Source organism: Nilaparvata lugens, chromosome 10, assembly GCF_014356525.2.
Source record: "Nilaparvata lugens isolate BPH chromosome 10, ASM1435652v1, whole genome shotgun sequence".
Classification (NCBI taxonomy): Eukaryota; Metazoa; Arthropoda; class Insecta; order Hemiptera; family Delphacidae; genus Nilaparvata; species Nilaparvata lugens.
The window spans coordinates 11,051,120-11,079,097 of record NC_052513.1 but is presented as its reverse complement, the minus strand read 5'-3'; the positions used below and the strand labels follow the sequence as shown (position 1 = coordinate 11,079,097).

Genomic DNA, 27,978 nt, shown 5'->3' with positions numbered 1-27,978 from the left:
ATTCAAAATGTAATAAAAATTTATTAAAAATCACTCTGCACCTTTTGTTATCACAATATGTAGTATTTATTATCTTCACTCCGATGGAGAATCGAGATAAAATCGTCAATTTTCCACAGTGTGAATAGAGTTTCCACACAAGACTTGAGGAGTGATTCCTAACCGTCCAGTCACTGTGTTCCCTCAGAAATCTGAAAAATACCGAAAAGCTCCATGTAAATTGAATTTTAATAAATTAACATAAAATTAATACTCATCTAGTTCACTATCCATGACGAACTGCAAGTAATATCCGTTTTTTTGAACTATTCTCAACGACACTACAGTCTAATTTTTGAATATTAGTTATCAAAACTATTACTCAAATTTGGAGCGCTTTCGGATATTTTTAATCCATTTTCCTACAGTTACGTTGAAAAGTGGCCATTGCTGCACTGATTACAGAACGCAAAGAATCACTTTTCCGCTCTAGTGCGGGAAAAATTTTTCTGCACTCCAGATTTGCAACATGGCAACGCAAAATACTTAGTAGGTTATATGGAGCAACAGTGCAGCAAAATCAAAATGAAGTTGGTAACAGTGACTGCTGTGGCTGCTATAGTGAGCAGAGGTGCAACCAAGCACAACGCGCTAATTATTATTCATTATATATTATAACCAAGGACAACGAGGACTTTAGGATTTTAGTATTAAGGTTTTTATCAATAATAAAATTACACAGAAAAACATTTGATGCATTTCAGGCAATTTTACCCATAATTACCCACTTTTCATATTCAATGGTAACTGTAGGAAAAACTTAATGTGAAATACGTGCGCAAAGTTCCTCTGCTGCACTCAAGAAACCATTCTGCCCTCGCCTACGGCTCGGGCGTAAACGTTTCTTTCGGTGCAGCAAACTGTCACTTTGCGCACTAGTTGCACAAATAACTATTTCAACACTGGAGTGTTGTCGGATTTAAAAAATCCGAAAGCGCTCCAAATTTGAGTAATAGTTTTAATAACTAATATTCAAAAATTAGACTGTAGTGTCGTTGAAAATAGTTCAAAAAGTGGAATAAAATTAATATCATGTACATTTTTTCATATTTTTACCAATTACATTATAATTTGAATTGATTACCACAAAATTTCCATCATGTCAATTTCTTATAGGTACTGTTTTTCTACTAGGTACTTGATAATTGACTCGCCAGCAGGTTCGCTTTGCTCGCTTATGTGGGCATCACCCTCAGCAAGTAAAATAGTCTCATTCCACAATCAAATGTTGAATAACATTATTCACTGTTCACAAGGAATAAGATAGTAGACCCTATTTGAATATGCTCCCTTACACCGAACATAGATATTACGAAAACGGGTTAATTTTTGTGATTTTTCTATTTCCAGTGTATTTTCATCACTTCTTACTATGATAAATTCGGGCTCAGAAATGGCCGATATATGGCGTTAATAAATGTACTGACAAAGATTACATTTTATCATTGGAATAGTGCGATGGAAAAGAGGTTATAGTCAACTTTTCCTCTTCTACAAATTCACAATATTCTATAATGTAAACAAGTCTAGATGATTGCTAATAAAGAATCAGCTTGAACGATTCTACTTGAATTCATTCAATTAATTTCTACTCAGCCATGAAAAATGTGTTTCTGCTGAGGATGACGTCCGCAAGAGCTCCAGGCTTGTGTGTGGATAATGGAATTGGTGATTAGAGATAAGTGACCTTCAGGTTGTTTCTGAATTACCGTACCTAGAAGCGATTATCGAAATCATAAATAAGCTCGGCTCTTAGTGATCACCCTTACAGCGGAAGTAGCAAGCGCATGGATCTCATCTTAACAAAAATAAAAATATGCCTATAACCATCCTCGGTAGATTAAGAATCTTTATGCAAAATTTCAAGTTGATCAGTTCAGTAGTTTAGACGCGATGATGTGTCAAACATGTATTTCGCATCCCGTGCATATGCATAAGCCAACTCCTTCCTCAGAAATAGCATAGTAGAAGAAGGAAGAGAAAATATAAATAGAAGAATAAGAATCTCCGATAACACGGGAGTGATCTGGTTAAAAAACTTTCGGTTGTGAGTGGGTTCGAACCCGGGATCTCTATGCTGCTACGCAAGCTCTCTATCCACTAGACCACGGATCACTCCAGATAGAAGATAAAACCGTTGAATTGCGATAATAAAATTGATACTGAATACAAAAAATATAACAAACTGGAAAATGACGAATTGTCAACTTGTCAAACTGAAAACTTGACATACTGAAATCTTGAAGAACTGAAAATAGACTATAATCATCCTCGGTAATTCAATAATCTATATGCAAAATTTCAAGTTAATAAGTTCAGTAGGTAGTTCAGACGTGATGATGTGTCATTCGTGAATTTTCTATCCCGGACATGTATAAGCCAATTTTTTCCTTTATTACCATATCATAGATTATAGACTAGCAGGTAACCCGTGCTTTGCACCGGGGAAAATCTGGTGTTGTAAAATGTAATCTCCTTATAATTGAATGAGCGTTAGCAAGTTTTTACTTTTGACTTGAGGTCAAGGTCAAAAGGTGTGGGTTTACGTATTTGTATGTTCGAAAATAACTTTATAAGGTTTGATCAATCAGCTTCAAATTTTGAACACGTATTCTTCAAACCTATTAACAGATCAAGTTCGTTGGACAAAAAAATTCACCGACTCATTTCCATCTTTTTTCAGACAAATTGAAATTGTCATTGTCAACTAACCTAATGGAACTTTTAGGGGCGGTTTCCGAGCTCGAGATCTATAAGTTCTGGATTTACAGAGTCCAGGACTGAAATAAGCTCTCGGGTCTGAATCGACTTTCTGAGTCACTATTTTATCTTCTAAACTCCGGGGTCTATAAAGTTCTCGACTATTTGAGTCCAAGACTTTAATGTAGTTAGCATGAGGGAAATTCACAATATTTTGCTGTTATATTGTTGGCATTATAGCAAAACGAAAACAGCTGATTGCAGCGGGATAATTCAAATGAACATGCTCTCCAAACTATTTTGTGGAAATAAGTTTCGATTTCTTTGTAGGCCTATTCAAAGCAAAACCTAACCTTATGAAAGATGAATGAATAAACAATTTTAATTAACTTTATGCTATTAATGATCATTGATCCTAACCAGTGATTTTGGAATGAAAATTTCATTAGACTATTAAGTTTGAAAACGTATTTGTTTTGAAAAAAAACTGGAATAATAATTTATTATTGTTGTATTAATATGTTGAATATGACATTGATTAATAACATTCAGATTGGAATATAAATTCCAAGCCAATCCTTGTATTATTTTTCTTGACCATTTTTAGGTTATGTCACATTCGTAAAATAAGGTTAGTTTTTCACGCATAATTCTGATACAATTTTATGGCAAAATAAACTTGCAAACTATAAATTATGAATTTAGATCTAAATAATTTAGGTATTCCATGACAGCTATTTGGCTTTCCATCTACTCCAAAACAATAACTGAATTATTGCTCAGTTAAGTCTAGAACTTAAATTTAAACCCTACCCCAGTCGAGGGTTTAAAATTACGCTGTTCTAAGTTCTGGACTTAACGATTTTTAATAAATCCTTGACTCGGAAAGAGGCGAGAATCTATTTCAAGTCCTGGACTTATAAGCCCTTTACTCATAAAGCGAAATTATAAACTCCAGGGTCTAACGTGATCTCTAAACTACAGAGTCTATTTAAGTCCTCAACTACGTTAACGCTCTGACTCGGAAAGCCAATTTTCTGACTCCAGAGTTTAAAGCCAGTTAAAGTCTAGAACTTAGCTAAATCCCGAGCTCGGAAACCGGCCCTAAATAATAAGTTCAACCACTTTGTGGTTGTCAGTGGTTGACAACTTCTATTTTACTGTCTTAATCTTGGAAAATTACCAAAATATCACACACAACACGACTATAAAGTGAAGCTATTCTCTGCTAATATTATCCATATTAGTACCTATATATCGAGATTCGGATACATAGATATTTGGATGAATGTGTCATAAACCATGGGTTTTGACAGCTCCTCAAGCACATAAAAATTTCCATTTATTTTCCTTTTCAATTTCCAATAATAAAATCAGGATCACCAGAAAGCTAAATTGCGCTGACTGAATGAAAAATCGCAGAGCTCCAGAGAGGTGGAACTTTCCAGTCTCTCCACCAGCCGGCATTTTCATATTAGATTTTCCCACTTTTTCCATTTTTTCGAGCCAGTCTTTCTTGTGCCGCTCCTCCGAACACCCAAAGACTCTGACTGGCCAGGACCTGGAACTTCCTCTAGACCTCACCTTCCAGCCAAAGCTGACAAGATGGTCATCACGAAGGGGATTGGTATCTTACCCAATTAATTCATCAATTTTTTAGTAGTTATAATGTCATGTAGTTTTTCTTTTTCATAGGAATTTTAAAATAATAAGTAAAACGTAGAGAATTTTAACTAAGAGGAAAATCCTCATAATATTAAATAAATAGATTTAAAAAATTAATCAATTTGAAATAAATAGAAATATCTTTTTATATAGGATAATTAAGACTTGTTCGATAATAATATGATTTCCTTTTCTTCATAGCCTACATTATATAACTATTAATTGATACATTTTAAATTAATTTATTTTAAATATTGTAAACCAATAAATTTTTTATTTCATAGAATGATTTCTTCTTTTTATGTAAAAAATATCTGCTCTACCATCTTTACTATGTATCTCCTTTGTAACTTTTCTTCCCAACTGGGAAGTGGTGGAGCCCCAATATTTAAAAAAAAAAATACAACATTGGTTACAAATGGTGATACGTATAAATTGTGTTCTATTAACGTTTCAAAATTGTGAAAGCTTACCTTCCGATACGTCACAAATGGATATTTGATAGTTTGGCGTTGGTGAGGAAGGCGAATTGGTGAAGGTGTATTGGTGGCCGGGAAGCACAACATGGCAGTTGTATGCCAAAGCCCACTGCTCCACTGCAACTCAAATAGGTAATCTATCATTTCAAAAAATATTAGATAACATAATGGATTGGATAGAAGAGGTATGAGAAAAAAATAATCATACAGAATGTTGTTGAAATCGCTAATCAGAATAATATCGTATAAATCTCCTCAAAATATCATAAATATTCTTATAATAACTAATGAGTTCATCAGAATTCTATCTGTGATATCTCCTACAGGAAAGGGAGATTTACTATCAACAAAATACACCGCTTCCAAAACATATGTGCTAACATTCATAGAAATCTGAAGAATAATGCGAAGGAGAAGAAGAACAGGAAGAAGAAGCAGAAGAATGAAAAGATAGAAGATAAAACCGTTGAATTATTTATTTATACATTGATACATAGGTTAAAATATCATTCTTAACTATGAATGATTGGGATAGACTATTATGATAACAATAAAAATACAACAAGCTACTGTATAAGAAACTGGAAACTCACGAATTGTCAACTTGTCGAACTGAAAATAGCCTATAATCAATAACTCAATAATCAATATGCAAAATTTCAAGTTAATATAAGTTCAGTAGTTCAGACGTGATGATGTGTCAAGAAGAAGAAGAAGAAGAATGAGAAGATAGAAGAAGAAGAAGAAGAGGTATTTATGGATATTCGTGAATCTCCTATCCCGGAAGTGATTAAGCCAATTTTGTATTGTACACGTACCGTATTCTTCAAACCTTGATGAAGTTCGTTGGACAACAAAATTCACCGACTCATTTCCATCCTTTTTCAGATAAATTGAAATTGAATGCACTACACAATCAAAAATCTGGTGTGGCGCACTCACACAACTTTCCTTGCCGTTATGAAAATTTTTGTCACCTGAAGCTAGTGTTCAGGCGCATCTCAAGTCTACTATTCAAAGATCCAAGCCAGCTGGTGACAGGACAATAACGCTGGAGACACACGAAGTCTGCTATCTCTTCATAGCAATTGAATGATTCAATAGAATCAACAGTTGCCAACAGTTTGCAATTGAAAAAATAACATTTTCTCAAATTTCGAGCTTATTTTAGATTTTAGGTGAAAATGTTACTGAACATTAATTGTAGAGATTTTCAAGCTTAATCTTTTCCACTTGGAATTTTTTGTTTTAATTGTATCTGAAGCCTGATAATTGGGAATCTTAAATCAAACTTTGCATAGATGGGGCTGAGCTCCTGAAATTTTTACAGATATGTGACTTGTGACAGTTGATAGAACTTATCAATGACTATTTTAGGTATAAATTTGATCAAAATCGTTGGAGCCGTTTTCAAGAAAATCGCGAAAAACCCTGTTTTTGACAACATTTTCGCCATTTTTGCCGCCATCTTGAATTGCATTTGATTGAAATTTTTCGTGTCGGATACTTATAGTGTAAGGACCTCAAGTTCCGAATTTCAAGTCATTCCGTTAATTGGGAGATGATATATCGTGTACACAGACGCACATACACTCATATACACACACATACATACAGACAAATACCCAAAAATCTGGTGTGGCGCACTCACACAACTTTCCTTGCCTTTATGAAAATTGATCACCTGACGCTAGTTAGCGCCTCTCAAGTCTACTAATCAAAGATCTAAGCCAGCTGGTAACAGGACATCACCGCTGCAGACACATGAAGTCTGCTATCTCTTCATAGTGAATGATTTAATAGAATCAACACTTGCCAACAGTTTGCAAATTGAATAATCTTATTTTCTTGAACTTCGAGTTTATTTTCAATTTTAGGTGAAAATGTTACTGGACATTAATTGTAGAGATTTTTATGCTCAATCTTTTCCACTTGAAATTTTTTGTTTAAATTGTATCTGAAGCCCGATAATTGGGAATCTAAAATCAAACTTTGCATAGATTGTGCGGAGCTCCTGAAATTTTTACAGATGTGGGACTTGTGGCAGTTGATAGAGCTTATCAATGACTATTTTAGGTATGAATTTGATCAAAATCGTTGAAGCCGTTTTCAAGAAAATCGCAAAAAAACCCTGTTTTTGACAACATTTTCGCCATTTAAGCCGCCATCTTGAATTGCATCAGATCGAAATTGTTCGTGTCGAATACTTATATCGTAAGGACCTTAAGTTCCAAATTTCAAGTCATTCCGTTAATTGGAAGATGAGATATGTACACAGACGCACATACACTCATACACACACACATACGGACCAATACCCAAAAACCACTTTTTTGGACTCAGGGGACCTTGAAACGTATAGAAAATTATAAATTGGGGTACCTTAATTTTTTTCGGAAAGCAATATTTTCCTTAACTATGGTAATAGGGCAAGGAAAGTAAAAAGTGTGTAAACCTTATAATTGTATGTCAAAATCTGCAATGAAGCTACCACATATCAGTAAAAGTGATCGACACAGTGAAAATATATATACTTCTATGAGTTCTAATGGGAGTATTCATACTGGCTCGGCCAGGTTCAGTGGAAATAGTCGCAGTAGAATTCATGGGAATAGTTTTTCCACTGAGACGGACTCACTGATACTAATATGTACGAATCCAGTTTAATGCGTCATTCCTGCTCATCAAGGGCGTATCTTTTTCGGTACTAGAAGCTTGTCACATAGCTATTAAACAACGGAGCTTTCAGTTGTCACTGATACTTTCTTGTGATGCTTGGTCATCTGACAAGTTCTTGCAATTTTACTCACAAAACTACATGTGTATATCGGTATGAAACATGGCTGTAGATGGCCACGCTTGAAATCATTAAGAAACTTCTGTTAATTCCGAATCTAGCTATGAGGGTTGTTGAACATATTAAAGAATACGAGTGATAGCATAAATAAACTTTTATTAGACTCTTAAAACATAACAGTCATTTATATATCACAGATCAAATTACAAAATTGGCAATTTGTTCATTAATTTCTACAAAGGTGAATCCTAGCTTCCATGGTATAAATTTAAGAAAATTGTTAGAGCCGTTTTGAGAAAATCGTGAAAAACATGGTTTTTAGTAATTATCCGCCATTTTTTCCGCCATCTTGAATTGAATTTTATTGAATTTCTTATTGTCGGGTCTCATGGTATAAGGACCTTAAGTTTAAAACACACACCACACATACACACACACAGACCAACACCCAAAAATCATGTTTTTGGACTCAGGGGACCTTGAAACGTATAGAAAACTTGAAATTGGGGTACCTTAATTTTTTTTGGAAAGCAATACTTTCCTTACCTATGGTAGTAGGGCTAGGAAAGTAAAAACTACTTTTTTGGACTCAGGGGACTTTGAAACGTATAGAAAATTAGAAATTGGGGTACCTTAATTTTTTTCGGAAAGCAATATTTTCCTTAACTATGGTAATAGGGCAAGGAAAGTGTAAACAATATGTAGACGGCAGGATAAACCTCCACCCAAATATGTAGCAATATGTGCCTACACCGAGTATGTAAAGGTGGGGAAATGAAAACAAGAAATGATCGTACTGGTTTGATAATTAAAACAAAACAATAAATTATTAGTACAAAAAAATTAGAATTATAAATAGAAATTATAAAATAACAATAAATAGATAAATATTTCAAGGGCTACTCGCTTGGCTGCTAGTGAAGATTAAATTTGTTGTGTTATGGAAAAATTAAAACAATGACTCAGTAGTCACCTACCTTTATGATAATGGCCCCCAATTTGGCATCCACTGGTAATCGCGACGTTAATTATTAATGAAAAATAAACAAAAAAAAAACTGATCTAATGAAGTGGTTCAGATCCCTTCTTATTCAATAATACAATTCTCTTTAAACTGCCCGAACTGTGACAGGAAAACTGTATTATAAAACAGAACAAAATCTATCCCCTTCACCAGAACAGCCGGACTTTTACTCTCAGTCCTAACGAACGAGCTCACACACCACCCGTAAAATTTTGGGTATTAATATATAACTCAGTCAATGCCAAACATGAAGCCATTTCAAATACATATTTTTATCAGTCGCACAAGCCGAGCACGTTTGTTTATGAAAAACAAAAGAGAAACTACAATAATTTTGATAACAAGTGAAATAAACAACCTTTCTGTCGATGAAAAAACTGTTCAAAGGCAGAAACACCGTTCATTAAACTTTTCGTAAAATAAAACTCTAAAATCCTGATCAATATGAGATAAATATATGAATCATATATATGTCCCATATGACCAGGTGACACATCACCCATCCCGCTGAAAGACTCGTCCCTGAGTCTGTAGTCAAGAGGGGAACAAAAAAAAAAAAAAAATATGATTAAACAAAATAATATACTCGGGAAACAAACGTGTGCCTGATTGACTTGATAATGCTACTATACATTGAAATCAAACATTTACATAGAAAGGTAGGTTACTCAAACTAAATTACAACATTCAAATCAAATTCAAAACGAAACTATGCTGCACAATAACATTGATTATATATGAAACTAACTTTCAATATTATACACATTAATATACATGAATATTCAACTTATTATGAAAAGAAAATCTCAATTGACAATAATTTATTTGTGAATCAACATTGAACTACTTCAAAAGCTGCAATAAAAATCGAGAAAAAAAAAAAACTTTATAAGTACATTATGACTCATAACTATAATTATAGTCAAGAAAAAAAAAACAATAAAACAGTTAATCCATCAAAAAGTAACTATATAACTCCTAACTATCGATTATATGTATCTTGGGTTGTGCTACCGTTACAGCAGATAATTTACACACATACAACTTGATGCCTAAATATGCACAGAATAAAGTTAAAAACCATAGCTAAAAAGTTAAAAGCCATAACAGCAGCCAGTAGAGCAAAAATTTAGTAGAAATCAATCAATATCGAACGCTATCAAAATCGTCGTTTGAAAAACTTCCTTCACAACAGATTCGTTCGGTGAATTACATTGAATTCCCAGAATATGTTTCAAAATACTAAAACAAACTTTATATGAAGAAAAAAATCACAAAACCCCAAAGAGAAATTTTTGAAAATTATTGAAAATACCTAACTCGAAAACTACTGCCCTAATCGAAAAATTTATTGGACATAAACGATTGAAATTATCACTACCTACAAGCTCAGTGAAAAAAAATCATAAAATCCCAAAATTGAAAAGTTCATTATTAGTAAAAATATCAAAATCTAATAAAAATTCTATTCTAATTATCTTATTCTACTCTAATCATTATTCTTTTTAGCTCATAATATTTCCACATATCATAATATTAATCATTCTTCATATCGGACAATGATTATTTTCATTTATCTGACATCGATTGATGTATTAGTCCAAACAGTTCAGCGTTCTTCATTGAATGACAACTGCAAATCAGCTAAAAGGCCTCGTTCTACTAGCAATATTGTCTCATGTAATACTTTCGCTGAGTCTGCTGAGTCTGAGTTCGTTTTTCAAACCTCTCCAGAATTATTGTTTCAATAAATATTTCATCGCTATTAACGCTTAACTGGGACACGCTTTCCAAACTATTCAAAATTATGTCATCATATTTCTCTGCCGAACTCCCATTAACAAAAATTCCATCAGTTTCAATTCTATTATTCTTCATATCTTTTAGAAAATTACAATAATTCAAATCTGACTCTGTATTTTTACCTTCACCGTTTACACAAATCGCTGATTCACATTTTTTCTGTAATATACTATTTCCATGGCCTGGTTCTTGTTTATCAATAATTGATTCATTCATCTTGTTAACAAAACTTTTATTATCTACATCACTTTTCAACTCTGAACATGAGTCAGTAATATTTCGTTCAACACCATTATTTGCTGATCCACATTTCTGGCTATAATTAATTTTAATATCTACAAGATCAATCTCGTGTTTATGGAGATTGAATATTTCTTATCATCAGTAATAGAATAGTTTCTTCTAACATATATCCCATTGTGCCTAACACCTTCCAAAGTAGAACCTGATTCAGTGACTATACAACCTCCTAATTCATTCCTTGAATTATCAATATTGATGGACCGCCGTCTAAAACATTTTCATCAATATGCCTAGTACTAAACTCCTGTGTCCTATCAGTAAAATATGCTTTCTTACGTCTAGCATTTTCCGAAAACTTTCTGCCATCAAAAGAACACACTCTAATATCATAGCCTTCTTTTTCACAAATTCTATGCATCCTTTTATAAACCCGATAAGCATAATTAACGTTGTAAAAACAATTCCGCGTAAAATGATTATGTTTACCACAAACTTTACATTTCTTACGTCTTCTTTTTCTATTAGTCCTATTATTCACGAGACTAACATTCTGATGCATCTTGACTCCTCTAGATTCACAATCATTACGCATACCAGAGTTCACAAAATGTTCAAACGGCCTGTTATCAATCGTAAAAGAGAAATCCAAATCACTTTCCGATAAATCTGATAACTCTTCCTTAATCATTTCCCTATCTTTATCCTCTTTGTAAATTATATCTTCCTCATTCAAATCACAATCATTAGAAATAAGAACTTCATCCAACCCATTTTCAATCTCGAAGTTACTAACATGACAATATACATCCACTTCATTTGAAACATAATAATTACAAGAATCAAAATCATCACAGATAATAGCATTTTCTAAACAATTCTCATTTTCAAACTCATTTCCGATTTCCAATAGTTCTTCAAATTCTGGTTCCATAATATCATTAATTACTTGCACCTGTCCAAATTTCCACTCATTCAAATACTGACATGATAATTCATATTTCTCAATATTTTATACAATTCTACAATAGTACTATTTGATAACATTATAATTCTTTCAAATATATTTGAAGACAAACCTCTTAAAATTATCCTGATAATCCGAGATTCATGCATATTCGAATCTACTTTTCTACATAGGGATAAGACTCGTGCTACAAAATCTCTACCATCTTCTTCAAATTCCATGCTACAAGTACCTAATTCCTTTTCTAGTTTCCACAATTTGAGAGGAGATCGATAGAAATTAACCAATTTTTCTTTCACTGGCATATATTCAAATTTGTCCTGTCGAGTCAAATCATTCTCAATAACGTCAAAATATTTCTCAGCACTTCCTTTCAAACAAAACCGCAAGTATAATAAATTATCTTTTTCATCCCAACCGTTCGCTAAGGCAACCTTTTCAAAATAGTTGAAAAAATCATCAATGTCAAATTCTTCATCTTTTCCATCAAAAAATTTCGGTAATAGTAACGGTCTAAGTTTTTCCATTGTTAATCTGTTCCAATCCAATTCTATTCAATAATAAATAATAAATTTCCAATTAATCTGGTTTCAATAATCATAAATTCTCCATATCTCAAATATCGATATCTCTCCAATAATAATAAATTTATCCTATTCAATCATATCTTAATAATCATTAATTTCTTATCTCATCATAAATATCTAATTCTTTCTAATAAGAATTGATAATAAATCTTGCAATCGTACAAAATCTTCAATTGTCATAGCTTTTGCAATTCAAAATCTCAAAATCAATAATAATCGTAAATCTTCCAATATCGTGAATCTCAAAATTAATCTGTTCAATTATAATCATCATTCTCCATCCGTTAAAATCCATTATTAGTAATCAATTATTGTTCCACAAATTCAATAAATCCTCGAAATTCATCCTACTAACTGTTTCTAGAGCCCCGTAAGGTTTAAACTCAACTACTTCACCCATAATTTCACTGAAATAAAAACATATAATTATTTAATAATGAAAAATGCAACCACAAAAATTGAATCTTCACTGAGGTAACCGAAAAAGTCCAAATTTTAAAAGCTGGATTAAAAAAAACCTTCGAGCCTCCACCAATTATGTAAACAATATGTAGACGGCAGGATAAACCTCCACCCAAATATGTAGCAATATGTGCCTACACCGAGTATGTAAAGGTGGGGAAATGAAAACAAGAAATGATCGTACTGGTTTGATAATTAAAACAAAACAATAAATTATTAGTACAAAAAAATTAGAATTATAATTATAAATTATGAAATAACAATAAATAGATAAATATTTCAAGGGCTACTCGCTTGGCTGCTAGTGAAGATTAAATTTGTTGTGGTTATGGAAAAATTAAAACAATGACTCAGTAGTCACCTACCTTTATGATAATGGCCCCCAATTTGGCATCCACTGGTTAATCGCGACGTTAATTATTAATGAAAAATAAACAAAAAAAAAACTGATCTAATGAAGTGGGTTCAGATCCCTTCTTATTCAATAATACAATTCTCTTTAAACTGCCCGAACTGTGACAGGAAAACTGTATTATAAAACAAGAACAAAATCTATCCCCTTCACCAGAACAGCCGGACTTTTACTCTCAGTCCTAACGAACGAGCTCACACACCACCCCGTAAAAATTTTGGGTATTAATATATAACTCAGTCAATGCCAAACATGAAGCCATTTCAAATACATATTTTTATCAGTCGCACAAGCCGAGCACGTTTGTTTATGAAAAACAAAAGAGAAACTACAATAATTTTGATAACAAGTGAAATAAACAACCTTTCTGTCGATGAAAAAACTGTTCAAAGGCAGAAACACCGTTCATTAAACTTTTCGTAAAATAAAACTCTAAAATCCTGATCAATATGAGATAAATATATGAATCATATATATGTCCCATATGACCAGGTGACAAAAGTAAAAAGTGTGTAAACCTTATAATTGTATGTCAAAATCTGCAATGAAGCTACCACATATCAGTGAAAGTGATCGACACAGTGAAAATATATATATACACTTGAATGAGTTCTAATGGGAGTATTCATACTGGCTCGGCCAGGTTCAGTGGAAATAGTCGCATTAGAATTCATGGGAATAGTTTTTCCACTGAGACGACTCACTGATACTAATATGTACGAATCCAGTTTAATGCGTCATTCCTGCTCATCAAGGGCGTATCTTTTTCGGTACTAGAAGCTTGTCACATAGCTATTAAACAACGGAGCTTTCAGTTGTCACTGATACTTTCTTGTGATGTTTGGTCATCTGACAAGTTCTTGCAATTTTACTCACAAAACTACATGTGTATATCGGTATGAAACATGGCTGTAGATGGCCACGCTTGAAATCATTAAGAAACTTCTGTTAATTCCGAATCTAGCTATGAGGGTTGTTGAACATATTAAAGAATACGAGTGATAGCATAAATAAACTTTTATTAGACTCTTAAAACATAACAGTCATTTATATATCACAGATCAAATTACAAAATTGGCAATTTGTTCATTAATTTCTACAAAGGTGAATCCTAGCTTACATTTTATTAAATTTGAAATGAAATCAAGATTTTACATTCGTAGTGTGTGGATTTTTATCCATTTTTAAGCACTGTAATTGAATTCAATAAATAATATAAGTACATTTAACTAACATAAATAATATAAGTACATTTAACTGACAAACTCAACAAATGATAGAATAAAATGAATTAATAATTTAGCAATGCAACTGAGGCAGTAGCCGTTTCACTCACTAATATTCTTCCTTGAACAATCAAACTGCACTTTGAAGTGGATTCTAACTACACTTATTCACAGCATCTTTCATAGAAAGTTTAAAATCTTATCTTTGGTTGATGCGCTATTTACATCACCAAAATATCAACTTGTCATAGAACAAACTAAATACAGACATAAGAAGATTCTTAAAATATATTAATATTACACAATAATTATTCGTTTGTATTTGACGAGTGTTATTGGTGTACATTAGCTACAAAATTGCCAAATCATATTATAATTATGTACAAATGAAATTTTGGACTAATAATAATAATAATGATAATAATAATAGGACCAAACAAAAATTGCACATGTTTCAGCAGTGGAAAATAAAATTAGCACACATCAAACAATGAGGAATCTCGGAATCATTCTAATCAAGGTCTAAAAAGCAACTAGATTAACAAAATTTTTCAGGACAAATTTACAAAATATATTTTTGCTATATTTATTGAGCTTTAGCGAGTTCTTAGTTTGGACTCGAGCAGGACCTACAAAAACTCTTCATATAGAGTTTTTTCTATGTTTGACAGTACCCACATTAAACACAATTAAATTCCAATTTTAACCTATTCTTTCAACATTTTTACAAAATTCGTCAGCCAATGAATATATATATTAAGATCCTAATAATTTATTGCTTTTTTCCTACAGTTACGTTGAAAAGTGGCCATTGCTGCACTGATTACAGAACGCAAAGAATCACTTTTCCGCTCTAGTGCGGGAAAAATTTTTCTGCACTCCAGATTTGCAACATGGCAACGCAAAATACTTAGTAGGTTATATGGAGCAACAGTGCAGCAAAATCAAAATGAAGTTGGTAACAGTGACTGCTGTGGCTGCTATAGTGAGCAGAGGTGCAACGAATTATGGGTAATAATTACCCACTTTTTATATTCAATGGTAACTGTAGGAAAAACTTAATGTGAAATACGTGCGCAAAGTTCCTCTGCTGCACTCAACAAACCATTCCGCCCTCGCCTACGGCTCGGGCGTAAACGTTTCTTTCGGTGCAGCAAACTGACACTTTGCGCACTAGTTGCACAAATAACTAATTCGATTGTGTCGTTTGTCACTGATTATTTTGAAATTGAGTTTTTGAAACGTATTTTTTTCTCTACAAATGAAGATTGGTTGACCATTTATACATAGTATTTTGGAAAAGATAGCAAGAAGATAGACGAACCAAACAATTATTAAAAAGCACTGACCAGAGTAATGACCAGAGTGAGATGTTTATCCAAAAACAAATAGTTACCTCTAGCTTTTAGATAGATAGAGTAGGGCAGACTAGTTACCTCTAGCTTTTACTATTGAACTATCCAGCTTTCGGAGTATATCCCTGGGCCTGTTGCAAATAAAACCGGGTCTCTTTCTAGGCAGCCGGAACGAACGGCTCAATTGTCCATCCGAAACACAGGAGTGGATCGAGAAAAATATCTTGCCCGGGCGGAGATATATAGAGTGATCGAAAAGTAACGGAACCTATTTCGAAATAGGTAGCTGTACCACAGTATACATACAGTACGGAAACTTGGCTATATCCTGACGCCAAAATCCGCCATCTTGTTAGGAAGCGCCGCATTGTAATAGTATTGATGGTATCACTTCAATGATCCGGGTCAATTGATCTCGTTCACTGCCACGAGCCAATCAGAAGACCAGGATTGGAACTTCCCAAGGTCACGTGACGTGTTTAGTATTGGCGTCATCTAAAAAGCATTGGTTAGATAGGCGATTGATTACAAGTTTCCATTCTGTATATTCTGTGGCTGTACATCTACCCATTGTATTTAGCAATAAAATTACTGTTATTTGAAAGTGATTGAATCGATAATTTTGTAATTTAATTCAACTAACATTTGTATTTATGATAATAGAGTCTAAGTTAGTTATTATCAAACAACTAAACTATTTATACAGTGAAATTCACTTTATACTGTCAGCATTAATTGTGAATAAAATTGATGCTTATTGTAATAATCAAGACAGAGTAGAGTGAATCTCAAACTCCAAAACATTTTCAGCAAAGAACTTACTTCATTGCTAGCTCTTTTATCACTACATGAATATCTATTAAAAGTTGAGATATGATTTTTATACACAGTAAATCCAGGTTGCAGTTACATAAGTTACATTATAAAACTAAAGTTATGTAGACTTAATAAAGAGTAATATTATTATGCAAAGATAGTAATATCCAGGATATTATGTCCTGATATGCATACTATATCGTATAGCCTGGCTGACTCAGGTTTTCAGGTAGCATCTGATCAATTTCAGGGTCTGTTTTTAGGCAGCCGAGACAAACGGCTTAATGTGCCCATCAGGACCATGGGAGTGGCTCGAGAAGAACATCTTGCCCGGGTACGGGATATATAGAGTGATCGAAAAGTAATGGAACCTATTTTGAAATATTGGATGTATACATTCTTTAAATAATATTAGTTCATACACAATTTACAAAGTTAACATTTAGTACGGATAGGCCCATAAACCCGCAGATGTTCTCGAGTTAAAACATTTGACCAACATTTATACTCGTATGTAAATGAATTGGTCATTCATGCTAGAGCTACATACCGGGTCCGGCATAAAAACCTGACGATTTTTGAGGGATAATAATTAAAGTGTGTTTTGTACAATTAAAACACGTAATATATCAAATTAAAGATCACATTTTTCAATTTACAGTGAATTACATAGATTACTCAAAAAGTGTTTTTATTTGAAGATTATGTCATCCAAATTGTGTCTGTTAAGTTACTTTTCACACACTCGCTTAACCTAATTCTAAATTTTGCCATTGCTCGCTCAATCATCACTTGTAGAATTGCTTTGATTTCTCGTTGAATGACTTCCTTTAGTTCTGTGGATTATTGACTGCCCAATAACGGTAATTTTGTTTATTCACAAATCCCGACAAATGAAAATGTGCTTCGTCCCTTGAAAGAATAACGTCATCCTGGTGGACATTTTCGAGAACGATCTCGCAAGCGGCTTTGCGATGTGCCCAATCATTTGCATTAAGTTTTTGTACTAACATTATCTTATACGGATGGAATTTCAAGTCGGAATGAAGAATTCGTCGTACACTTCGATCAGAAATGGCTAGCCAACATCATGTTTCTCTGCTGAACGTCGTGGAGACCGTGTAACAGCTACTCTTACCGCATTAATGTTTTCAGGCTTTCTCACAGTCCGTTTTCGTCCTGTTGGTTTCGTTTTTAAAGCAGACGTGTTCCTAAAATTCTTTACCCACAACAAGATCGTATTCCTATTGGGAACAGGCGTATGTCGATTTAAATTATTGAAAGTCTGCGAAATGAACGCTGTGTTGAAATAACGGAGTCATTATTTTTAAAATAAGCTTCAATCAAACATCACAAACGACATGTGATGACCGACAGTATGACCACGACATACTGGCTACTAAAATGGCAAGAATAGACCCCTCGATGTACAACATTCCCGCATTTTCAATGACAGTGGTGCCAACAAAACAATACTACAAAATCGTCAGATTAATATGCCGGTCCCTGTATTGTATAATTAAAACAATGTGGATTTATTTGACACTGAAGCATCTGGAAACGTATAAACTAAATCTTCTTGATAATATTAACATAAGGTAAAATTCGATTCGCAATATCTTACAATAGAAAGACTACGACTGAAACTGATCGAACCAATCTGTGCCAAGGCCAATCTTTGTCACCCAGTGGCAAAATCTAGCAGTGCTTTCACGCACTGCACAAACAAGAAAATCTTCTATATTAAAAATTAACTTCTCACACTGCTTTCATTGGGCTACGAGATTCAACAATCACATTACGAGGTGTGGCTATAAAGTAACCGGACTGATAGTCTCACAGAAGAAGTGAACATGCCCCAAATGAGAGCCACTAATGGTCGCGGACCAAAACAGAAACCTTCTCTTTTCTTTCGAGTGAGACATCTACCATGTCTTTAGGGGAATTAGTCTAGTCGTGGTCGCAAATTATTTTTAAAAGGTGTAACAAAAGTGAGCACCAAATTTCACAAGCAATTTGAAAAAAGCAATACTCAAACTTATATTTATCTAATGAAACTAATATGTATAAAAATTGATCTGAATATCATGTACGGTGGTATGAAGAGTGCCTCAAGAGAATGCTGTATTGAGAAATGGGGGGACCCATGGAACGCATATCTCTCATTAGAAGCCATCAATAGGGACCTAATCAGTTTACTCCCGAGATCAAAACCTGAAAACCGATATATTGTGACGTTTTTAATCAAGATATGTCCATTTGCAATTTACAGCACCATAGTGATCCTCTGATCTAAAACCAATTGGAGTGTGCAAAGCAAATAAGATTAACATTTCCAAAAACTTTACATTTATCAAGAAGGTAAGGCTGAATGTTTGGGTGTGAAATTTCAAAAATCGTGTCAAAATTTTCTTAATTGACATTATATGGATGATAATTGTGCCCTGTCAAATGCTTCTTTAATTTAACTTCTTGTGGGTTGGGGGAGCTTTGAGTCGAACATCGTACTCAAGAATTGTTTGAAAACCATAATACACCCACAGTATCCCTGCTTGTCTTAGGAGGCCACTAAAAAGGACCCCCTTTCCAAAGCCCTTCTTCCAAAACCTTTCTTCTCCTTCTTAATATGCTTTGGAACTTTTCATTTCTAGAATGACACTTTTCCATTGACTTGGTTTTGTGCCATTCTTTATTTCTTTTTCTATCTGTCGGCCTTCCTTGGTCATATTACATATTCTTACTGCTTCTTAGGCCAACCCAAGGTGTGATGTGGACCGTGCTGATGGGTGGTACTTTTATATGTTGCCTCTAACGGTGCCTGCAGGATACCAGGCGCCATCCTGTAGTATTAAGCCTTGCCTGGACATGCGGGGCTCTGTCTGGGTTGACTCCACTTCCCTGGCTGTTCGTGGGAACCCCATGAACAAACCAAACTCCAAGGCAACTCCAGAAGTTGCCTTGCCTCCAAACCCACGGGATCTGCTCCATCAGGGCAGGTTCCTTAATCTGAAATGAGTGCATCAGGAACACAGGAGGTTCCGTTGCACTCTTATGTAGAGGCTATCAGCATTGAGAAGGCTTCTACTGATCACGACATGTAAGCTCAATCACATCATCGCAACTGGAGAGGAAGGATGAGCTTCTCAGACCACTGCTCAAAGAAGGACAGCCATTCGCGCAAAACTTCTTGGGAGAGGGGTTAGGCTTTTGACCCTGAAAAGTTTTTGAGGGGCAAAAAGAAAAAAAACCCAGAGATGTGTGAAACTCCAGGCACAAATGTTAGTCAAGAGGCTGAGTCACGAGGATCCAATCAGTCTGAAGAGACTGCCAAGCATATAACACTGGATTGCGACAAGCAACCAGGTGATGAATGGGATGTTGGAATAGGGAAAAACTCCTGGTTCTTGTAAAGGACACAGGTATTGGTTTGCCTAACTAACATACTACTTGGGAACACAATAAGCTTCGGTTGACGTGTGAGGTTCTTTGAATCTTTGGATCCTTGAATCCGTCCCTTCAAAAATAATAATAATAATAGAAGTTAACTTCAGTTTGATGAGTTCTACCTCAAGGTTCCAGATCTCCCATGAAAGAGCTGCTGTTGATTTACAACAGGATTTTCGTTTCTGGTCGAATTGCTGTGAGATTTGGCCATCGAATTTACTTAATGTGGCATCACCAGTTCTGAGTTATTCAGAGATCTCGTGAAGTGCAGATATATTCTGCGTCCAGAACATTTTATGATAATTCGTCCAGAACATAATATGTCCTGTATTGACAGATGGGGGACACATGGAATGCATATCACTCATTGGAAACCATCAAAAGTGACCTAATTGGTTTCTCCCAAGATCAAAACCTGGAAACCGATATATTGTGGTGTTTTAAATCAATGGACGTCCATTTGCAATTGTCAGCTCTATAGTGATCCTCTGATCTTAAACCAATTGGAGTGTGCAAAGCAGTTGAGAGATTAAACATTCGCAAAAACCTAGGATCCATCTCAACTAATCAAAACCAAAGAACCAGGGATACCAAAGAAGACATTGAGTGTCAAGAATTACTGGAACACTTCAATGGCAAATTGAAAACTTTACACAAATGAAGCACCAAAAAGAGCTCTTTAGGAAGGGAAGGGGGGAATGACACACACCATGGAGCTAACTACACCATCAGAAAAATAACATATGATAAGCGATTAAAATCACTGTACCAAATAGGTATGTAAAGTTGTGATGACAACTTGGTGTTATAGCCTATAGAGACAGCCGTTCAAGATGGTTTCCAACTTGTGGAATAAGTTGTTTCCAACAACTAGTGTATAAATGGAAGCCTTTCCACCTGTCTTTCTAAGCAAACCAATTCGCTGCAAACAAAGTTAGCACAAAGAAGAAGGAATAGTGGACAGGTTGTCTCCTCCAGGAAATAAGAACGGCTCACAGGAAAACTAAGTAAGTTGTAATTTGAGAGGACAATTTTGGGAACAATCAGTGACCCAAGGTAGTGTTCATGGCTCACATCTATAAAGGTGATGCCAACAATTGGCAGACTGTATCACACCTTTCAAGGTGGTGCCACAGGGGTTGGAAAACTCCTCTTCTTATACCCTCCACCCCTTACAAGGAATGGGGTGTCACCAAGGGGATTTGTAACAAGCTGAAATGCTAAAAAAATGCATGACTATCAGTAAACACATCATCATCAGAAAAGTACACACTGCGCAATATGTGAACGTAAGCCTTCACAGGCAATATCCCCTTACATCTTAACTACTTCTTAGCATAGCCATTGGCTATATAAGATGATGTGTGTTAGCATTCTCTTTCCTAATAAATTTTTCTCCTATCCTATCATATCAGTCCTTTCACTGCTATGCTCATACTCTTTAAATCTTTATCCTGTGGGAGTGGTCTCCAGACTGCGACCACTGTTACCCTTTTGAAGCACTTGTTGAACTGTAACATGACCTTCCTATCCCCTCATGAGAAACCTACTAGCTGCAGCTAGGCCAGTCATACCAAGACTCACTATCTTTCAGGCATCTCAACTTTGTCACACCAAGCAACCGACCAGAAGAGTGAACCGAGAGTAATGTTCCTATCAATCGCCAACTAACTAGCCAACACAGGGAGCAACGGTCCGCCAAAGCAAAAAGCCAAGCTGAAGACATCCTGACTTGCTTCCTTGTCCCACTCATTATCAGGATCGAACTTAACCACTACCACCTAGATTTACAAATTTGTAAATTTAGATGGTAGTGGCTTAACTATCCAGGAACAGCATATGGTTATCTATCGGTAGACTTGGCGGGTGTTCAGAGTGTAAACCTACCTTATGGAACTAATTCAAAACAAAATGTTTAGCAGCATAATCAGGTTATTTTATAACCACACCTCGTATATTATAATGAAACACAAAAGCAGTAATTGATAATGAGTATTTGTCAATTGCTAGGAAAATTTGTACCGTCGTTTACTTTTATACTTGCACTTCTCAATTTTATTTACGAGTATTTTCTTCTACTTAGAAGATGAAATTTTGATGTGATTCACAAATAATTTGGAAGTCTTGCAAACGTCTTTACAAAAATACTGATTTGTGTAGGAAATTGAATATCTGTTGCTTAGTGTTATTAAAAAATGTATTGCTGTTGGGTGTAACGTACATAATTTCAAAAAGGTACGGCTGAATGTCCGGAAATGAAGTTTCAAAGATTGTGTCAAGATTGTCCGAACTTACATTATCCGGGATATAAATGTGCTTGTCAAGTGCTTCTATCACGATAAAAAGTTTTTCCGACAACACCTGGCCGATTTCTTCACGATTCCTCTCTACTTCAAACTGATTGTTCACTTTGATAAGTTCCACGTCAAGGTTCCAGATCTCCCATGGAACAGCAGCTGTTGATTTCCAACGGGATTTTCGTTTCTGATAGAACTGCAGTGATATTTGGCCATTAGGTTTACTTGACGTGGCATCGCAACTTCTCAGTTGTTCGGAGAACTCGCGAATTGGTGCGCGGATATGTTCGTCCAGAACATCTGACGAACACGCTACATATGTCAAGTCAACAAAGTTGCAATCCACGTCTCTGTAGCCGACTGTTCCCACTGATTTCGTCCCATCCTCGTTGAAGCTAAATTTTCCAACCGATCTGTTCAATAAAATAATAAATTTAATTTGTTTAGAGTACCAAGAATTACATTTGAATATAATTCTCATTTCAAAACATTAATATTAATAGCCATTGAGGCCATGAGGCGGTAATTAAATCATTAATAAAATCAGTAATAACACTGATCGAGCTGATATGAACTCCTTGATTTGTTTTATTCTATGAGCTTGAAATAGAATAGAATAGCTTCTTGTCTTGAATATTTCTACTACAGAATCAAATAGATTATCTTATAATTACTCAGACCTTAAGAATCGCACGACTAGTGCAATAAGATTATATAGACAAGTATTCACCAAATCAGTCAGAAATTGTTCTCCCTCAAACATGTAATATATTGGTTCTAATTTATATTTCTTGAATAGCTATAAAATGTTTTTGGTTCATTCTATCAGAAGAGAAGGGAGGACTGAGTTTGTACATTTGTGACCATTTTGATTTGTAGTCAAGATATGTCGCTCGAGTTTCAAGAAAAATGTTATGGGAAAAAAGGAAAATTGAATTCTCTAATATAAATAATTTATGCATCTCGAAGCCCGAATTACAGCTTTCCTTTTAGTTTTTGAATAATTACTGTGTAAAATGTCATTATCTTCAGCAAAGTCAAGGGTGTCAAGCCCCCTTCCATTCATAGACATTCCCACCAAACACATATTACTCGACAACATTATTGTTACTAGCGAAAGCTGTTACGCCCCTGCCGAGAGCAATGCGCGACTCAGAAAAACAAAATTGTAATGAATGATTTTTTTTCTTCTGAACTTAATTGGGATAAATATAATAAATTAAATAAACCGATCGAAGAAGCCAAAAATTAACTAATAATGCAGAAATGACATTATCATAGTAGCGTATAAATAAATACTTCTCAAGCTGGATTCTCATACAACAGTTACACTAAAAATACAATTCCCAACACAATTAAAAATAATTACAGTTAACAAATGACGAATACAATTAAACATACAGTTCCAATGGTATTATTCATCCTCTCTCAACCAGGCTGAGTGGGAATAGTGCAATTAGAACTTGTGGGAATTATATTTTCACTGTTCACTGACACTGATGTGTGCGAATCTAGCTGTATTGGATAAAATTGCGTGCTAAGCAAGGGTATAATCATGCTTTATAAAATACTGGACCTGTTAAGCAGAATTGTATGGAAAATACTGCAAACAGCCTCCGTGAGCTGATTGCCACAAACTTGTAAATCAATTTTTTCTTGGTTTGCATTCATTATTCAACCTAAAAAGAAAAAATAAATATAAATATATATTATAAAGGAAAGAACTGGCTTATACACGTACGGGATAGGAAATTCATAATCACGTCTGAACTACTCGACTGATTAACTTGAAAATTTGCTTTTAGATTCTTAATTTACCAAGGATGGTTATAGGCCTATTTTCAATTCTTCAAGTTTTCAGTTTGCCAAGTTTTTAATTAGACCCTTGCGACTAGTAGTTAATATCCAAGAATACAAGTGTATGCACACAATCGATTATTGTTCTAGGAATCAGTTATAGAACTAATATTTGAAAAATCGCGAGGTCTGCATTATGTTGTCACTCTGCAGAGAGTCACTGTCAATATGCCCAAGTGTGCACCGGAGTGAAATTAACTGACGCCAGGGAATCGTTCTACACATAAAAGCGCTAGTATCGCAAATGTGCACCAAGCCTTATTGGATACTCCTTACCTATACTCCATACAAATTAACTTCTGACTTGGGATGGACATGCGCAGTAAAGAAGGCATACAGCGGCAGGGATACAACGGATGGCTATGTTGCCGTTGTATATTGGCCAGCGTTCTCTAATTTCCAGTGAGTATTCAAGCGCTCATGTAAAACTTAGGAAGTTTCCTCTCTGCAATTACAGACTCGACTGACTCTAATCGACAAATTGACAACTGCGCCGCTAAATCATCCAAGTCTGAAGTAAATTTGCACGGAGTATACATGAATTGCCTTCCTCTACTAATACCAGCAAGGCCGGATGGGTTGCGTCAAGAGTTATAATATTTATTACTTTTCACATTTTAACTATCGAGATGGCAGCATGGATTAAACAAGGCCAACCAAGTCATCAAGAAAATATTCCTGAATGGAATAAAATGATTTTTTCTAAGCCAACATTTGAGTATTGAGTTGAATACTGGTATGTTCGACCTTTACAAATACTGAGGCATTTGAAGATTCGCAAGGCCAGGTTTATTGAAGATCCGCAAGGACAATGTAGGAAATGCGTCACGGGTCTTTGACAAACAGCAGTATGGGTGTATGGCACATCTGTAAGACCTCTAGTTCTAGTGTTGTGACCATAGAAGTCCCTCCTTGTATTGAATATTCCAAAATTTGCTCGCACAAACATGGCACACAAATATATGTAATGACTGTAGATAATATGGTCATTACACCTGTTGATGGGAAGTAAGGTTTCATGAATATTGCAAAAAGCTAGAACATGGCCAGTAATCAGTAAGCAAGAAGAGAGATGTTATAGTGATCCAGAAAATTTCAGGCCGATCTCCAAGGTACTTGTTTTCTCAAATGTGATTGCAGATTAGTGACTGTTTAAGGAAAGTTCCATAATACATGGAAAATATGTCATAATACCCAGCTATATAAAGAAAAATGTGTAATACAGCCTACAAGAATACAATAGGAAAAACACCACCAAACTTATACCCTAAAGCAAACTGGCTGGAACCCTTTTTGGTACATTAGATTCTTATGATTTTTTTAACAGCTTTCATAATAGGAAAGTACAGGATGAACTGGACTCGTAGGTTTAGACTATTATAAAAAGCAAACTCCTGGAGAGGCTACTCGGGGAGTTACAACTTGGAGAGTTAATTGCAGAATCTCTTTGGGAATCTAACATCTAAAAAAAACAAATAACCATGCAGTTCATTCATTTTATTGTACTGTATTTAACAAGTTGATTTTTATACAACCTATCTGAAAACAACAGTTCTTTCATGACCCTAAGTATACAAGTATGTAAGTACAAGTAAGAATAACCTCTCACTCAACATTTCAATTGTTCGATAATTGGACAATAGGCTAATTGTTGTTTAAAAGTTACTATGCATGTTACAACAATCAATTTTCTAATAAAATTATTTTGTCACAAAATAGAAGGGTTATCAAAAATAATCAAGTATTCCAATATGATTTAAATAATCTACGTAGTTCAGAAAATCATTAGGCTTCAAAAAGGTTAATTAAAGGTTTTAGGTACCCAGCTTTGAAAGCATAAAAATGTCTTAATAATATAGTGGACCTTTAATAATCAATAAACTGAAAATTCAATATTTGAATATTGAACGCATCCAAGTTAATAATATTTTCTTACCTTATAATGGAGTATATGGAGCGCAGTTTTTACGGTAGGCCTACCGTACCGTACGTAGAGGGCAAATTTGGTACCTATTATGTGCTTATACCGTACCTTACTATCACAATTTTACTCTGACCTGTAAACAAAATTAAATTTTTCATTTTTTGAATGGGTAGTTCATTGCTCTTATAATATTTTAAAGCAAGACTTGAAAGTTTAAAACTTTTCATTGTTAAAAATATTGTATTTTGCTGCACAGATCATTTTTTTATAAAAGTAAACAAAACAACTAACCTTAACCACAGCCTTAACTTGTCTTGTGTTGTGACCTTAGACCAGTTATAGAATAGACACGCTGGGAAGTCTAGCCTCTGAAGCCAACATCTACTGCCAAATCCACACATCTTGACGTCACAACAGTGACGTCACGCATCGTATGGAAAACTTTCAGATTCATGGTGTTTTTAGGTTATTTCTAGCTACGGACAAAAACGATATCGGTTAGATATAAGTTATTATCGGTCACTTCTTTTTCCCAAGCTGGGTGATAAAACTTCTTATCTTATACTCTTTTCTAACCTTGTATTCTGCAGGCTAAAACTATTTATTTTTAAATTTCCGTTGATATTCCTAAATAGATATTTTCCAATAAAAAATAAATTATATTTTTCAATTTTAAATAAATCGAAAATTTTTCAATTTAGGAATATCAACGAAAAATTCTGCAGGCTAAAACTATTTATTTTTAAATTTCCGTTGATATTCCTAAATAGATATTTTCAATAAAAAATAAATTATATTTTTCAATTTTAAATAAATCGAAAATTTTTCAATTTAGGAATATCAACGAAAATTTAAAATTAAATAGGTTTTAACCTGCAGAATACAAGGTTAGAAAAGAGTATAAGATAAGAAGTTTTATCACCCAGCTTGGGACAAGCTATTGATATTGTTGATCAGAAACTATAATTCATCAGAATTGATTTTTTCTTTAAAATTTACTCATTTTTGGAAAATCATAACTCAGTACTTTTCGGAGATAAAGAGTTGCGAATGATATCATTTTATCCAGAATTTTATAATCCAGAACAAAGGCTAGAGCAAATTTATTATTACTGGATTTGACAGAAATAGCTGAAAACTGGAAATGAACTGAAAATACGAGGTTCTGGACTATTTTTTTCTGGACTTCTCTCATGTATCCACATAATATGTTAAAAAATCAGAACTACAATATAAATTGCAAGCACACCTCCTTTTTATGTCTATATTGATTTGACTGAGAAGTTCCTGTGAAGCTATTATAGAGGAATCAGCTTACTAAACTCTGCTTACAAAATCTATAGCATGATTATCAAGGAGAGGATGCAGCCCATAATGGAAGCTCTCCTGGAAGAGCAATATAGCTTTACTTTTAAATAATACCTTACCGCGCTATACTTGGGAGGGGGCGCATATCAAAATCTCGCCCCGGGCGCCTATTAACCTCGGGGCGGCCCTGACAATAAATCTGTATAAAATCCTATTTTGATCCTTGACATTGGACTCATTGATAAGACTTGATTTTATTTGTATAAAAACAAGGTTTCCGTGTTCTCTTCTCCGTGCCAGGATCCAATGATTCAATGAAGGCCAGTGTTGTCAAGCCAACCATTCACAGAATGACGCTGATGCTGGTCGCCATTGGCACAGAATTCTAGTCGAGTTTTCCATTTCGTTTTTTATCCTGTGCCACCAAGGCTTTGAGCCTTGTACACACGTCCGTACAGATTCGCGCGAACAATCATATGTACATATGCCTCAACATTCACTGTACGTCCTTGTGGACGCGATCCACGTATGCCTCAAAAAGCCTCAAAAAGGCATTCAAAAAGCTATCTGATTTGC

The 27,978-nt window shown here is 34.5% G+C and overlaps 1 protein-coding gene across 6 annotated transcripts; it reads right to left on the bottom strand.

Moving 5' to 3' along the window:
* Position 1: 1 nt before the first annotated feature.
* Positions 2 to 26,421, bottom strand: LOC111054729 (autophagy-related protein 101). 6 transcript variants are annotated; one of them, XR_005572261.1, is made up of 4 exons: positions 26,107 to 26,379; positions 23,890 to 23,992; positions 4,878 to 5,020; positions 2 to 191 (listed from the first exon to the last, which is right to left on the bottom strand). XR_005572261.1 is itself a non-coding variant. In XM_022341824.2 (4 exons), exons 3-4 carry the CDS (start codon positions 23,982 to 23,984, stop codon positions 22,153 to 22,155), a joined length of 669 nt encoding a protein of 222 aa, XP_022197516.1. In that variant the 5' UTR covers positions 23,985 to 23,992; positions 26,107 to 26,227; positions 26,386 to 26,421; the 3' UTR covers positions 20,000 to 22,152. The 6 variants fall into 6 exon arrangements, 2 of the variants coding, with proteins under 2 accessions (XP_022197516.1, XP_039292206.1); XM_022341824.2 differs by lacking the exons at positions 2 to 191; positions 4,878 to 5,020 and adding exons at positions 20,000 to 22,726; positions 26,386 to 26,421 and having other exon boundaries at positions 26,107 to 26,227; XR_005572262.1 differs by lacking the exon at positions 23,890 to 23,992.
* Between the last annotated feature and the right edge of the window lie 1,557 nt (positions 26,422 to 27,978).

What these genes read in the sequence shown, in the direction of transcription:
- LOC111054729 (XM_022341824.2), bottom strand. Translation starts at nt 23,984, where the DNA reads ATGAATGCAAACCAAGAAAAAATTGATTTACAAGTTTGTGGCAATCAG. An exon ending in CATACAATTCTGCTTAACAG is followed by an intron (nt 22,727 to 23,889) that starts GTCCAGTATTTT and finishes TTTATTGAACAG; the next exon opens with ATCGGTTGGAAAATTTAGCT.